General features: G+C 40.7%; 1 protein-coding gene across 1 annotated transcript in view; it reads right to left on the reverse strand.

Moving 5' to 3' along the window:
* Positions 1–2873, reverse strand: part of llgl2 (LLGL scribble cell polarity complex component 2) — a gene marked incomplete in the record, with an annotated part of 122361 nt that overhangs the window by 82994 nt on the left and 36494 nt on the right. The window contains 1 exon segment of the mRNA XM_014010453.1: positions 769–888. Coding sequence (XP_013865907.1) covers positions 769–843 — 75 coding nt within the window.

Raw genomic sequence — 2873 nt, forward strand, 5'->3', positions numbered from 1 at the left:
GTCATCAACATATCTGAACCAGTGGCTCGGTGGCACCCCTGAAAAGGACATCAAGGCTCTCTTTTAAAAGCCTGAATTTTGCCTGAAACTCTGACTGAAGAAGTCTCTTGGAGGAGAGACGAAACGTTTCATTAGAGAAGAACCCGTCCAGAGGACCTATACAATTTTTTTCCTTTTGATTTTTTACCTGGATTACTGAGATGCATCAGGACATTCTTCAATCTTGTTGACGCTGCAGAAGATCTTTTCTGCCTACAGCCATCCCCATCTACAAGAACTCTTTACTTAAATGAGTTACTACAACATCTAATTTCCTTCTGGGATCAATAAAGTCTTTTGGAATTGAATTAAATTTGAATTATTTAAAAACGTTTATCAATGTTAAACTTTATTAATCTGCAGTATTTAATTTATTACCTCAGCTCAATTCCATAACAACTGGGACATTAACATAAAAAAGTGAATCCAATGATTTGCAAATCTCATGAACCCATGTAACATAATGCACACATCAAATGTTTAGACAAAAAAAATCCCATTTTTAGGGAAAAAAAATACTAAAAAGGGGAGAATACCTAAGCAACAAACCGCAGCGTGTTTGACTTGTCACCGAGTGAAAAACAGAAATCAGGATCAACCTGGTATCCCCAGGTTGATTCTGACAGACTCATATCCAAGATTGATCTGGTCTAGGTCTCAGAGGACTGGTTCCAGTGTGAACACATGGCTTTGTGTAGAGAGCTATGTGAGGTGTGGTAGTCAACCTGCCTTGCTGAACTGGAAAAGCTCCTGTTTCAGGCGATCCCTATGGGACTCATGGCCATGTCGCCTGAACCTCTTCATCGTGTCTCAGCACCAGCGTGGAGCTTGCAGCCCCACTGTTGTACACTGTGGGGGAGACAAAGGACAAACATTCAGTTTTAAAAGATTCATTTATATAAAATGTATAGATAACTTTGGTGTAAAATTAAATATGAACATTAACAACAAACAAGCTCAGGAGAGTAAATGAAGCTAAGATACAATAAAATGTCAAATTCAAACAGAATGAAAGGATATAAAAAATATTATGAAACCTGTTGGCAATATAACCACTCTCCTCTACATAAGAATCATGACATGTAATAATTTAATATACATCTGTACATTATCCTACGAGAGCAACTCTGAGCTGACACGGAAGCCAACACGTCAGTCCTCACCTTGTGCAACGCGCCACAACCTCCGGTACATTTCTTTCTAAAACATGTATTATTATTAACACATTCACAGCATCTTCATTAGCGTACACATTAGGCATTACCGTGATATGAAAAAGTCACGGTTTTAAAAACACTAATTATCCTGCAGGAAGTAGCCATCAGAAGACGGTACACTGTGGTCATAAAGGGATGAACATGGTCAGAAGATGGTACACTGTGGTCATAAAGGGACGGACATGGTCAGAAGATGGTACACTGTGATCATAAAGGGGAGGACATGGTCAGAAGATGGTACACTGTGGTCATAAAGGGACGGACATGGTCAGAAGATGGTACACTGTGATCATAAAGGGATGGACATGGTCAGAAGATGGTACACTGAGGTCATAAAGGGATGGACATGGTCAGCAACAATACTCAGGTAGGCTGTGGTGTTGTCACAATGTTCAATTGGTACTAATAGGCCCAAAGTGTGCCAGGAAAATATCCCCCACACCATTGCACCACCAGCCTGAACCGTTAATACAAGGCAGGATGGATCCCTGCTTTCATGTTGTTGACACCAAATTCTGACCCTACTATCTGAATGTTGCAGCAGAAATCCAGACTCATCACACAGGCAACGGTTTTCCAATCTTCTATTGTCCAGTTTTGGTGAGTCTGTGCGAACTGTAACCTCATGCCACTTTTCCACTAGTGCCTCTGCAGCACGGTTTGACTTGGGTCAGCTCCGTTCAGAACAGTTTGGGTGGTTTTCCATTGAACTTCAGTAACAGCTCTAGTGGGGGGGTGGGTTCTAGGCGGTCCCAGAGTCTGAAAATTGACACTACATGATTTTACCAGCTGGTGGCAGTAAAGCTCCATTAAGCTATTTGCCAGCCACCATTAAACGTCGTAGAAGACGACCCCGATCACAACAAGGATGACATAGTGGCTTTTTGCTAGAATCCAAAAAGAACTGACCAGGAAAAGACTGCAGGCAGAGAGGCAAAACACTCCGGAGAAGTACAGAAGAGTGTGAAAAGTTCTAAAGCAGTATGACGCTGAAGACAAGATACCATCTAGACAACGATTGAGGGTAAGCTAATGCTAATCGGCTAAAGGGCTATGAAAGAAGCCGAGCATAAAAGTGCAATGTCGATTAAATAAGGTTTAGTAATAAATATGTTGTGTGTGTTTCAGATGAATCTCTTGCAAAATAAGCGTTACAAACCTACAGTCTGAATGTGTGGGATTATTGTTTGGATTATTGTTTCTGGTTTTACAAACATGCAGTGGTTGCTGAACTTAAACATGTTGGATAATAAAGACGTTGTTAAAATGACAGTTATTTACACGCAATGAAATATGACAAGGTGTACATTAAAACTGCAAAAGAAATGCCACAGTGCTGTCACAGAAACATAGCTTCAAGCATGTCCTGATGCATTTCAGTAATCCAGGTAAAAAATCAAAAAGAAAAAAATTGTATAGGTCCTCTGGACGGGTTCTTCTCTAATGAAACGTTTCGTCTCTTCAAGAGACTTCTTCAGTCTGAGAGTTTCAGGCAAAATTCAGGCTTTTAAGCACTGCCTCCATGTGACTGATACTCACATCACACGGCTATCGTTGACACCTAATTAACACCTATTGACATCTAATTGACACCTATCAGTTGTCCCCCTCCTACAG

The sequence above is a fragment of the Austrofundulus limnaeus genome, unplaced genomic scaffold (genome assembly GCF_001266775.1).
Source record: "Austrofundulus limnaeus strain Quisiro unplaced genomic scaffold, Austrofundulus_limnaeus-1.0 Scaffold69, whole genome shotgun sequence".
Classification (NCBI taxonomy): domain Eukaryota; kingdom Metazoa; phylum Chordata; class Actinopteri; order Cyprinodontiformes; family Rivulidae; genus Austrofundulus; species Austrofundulus limnaeus.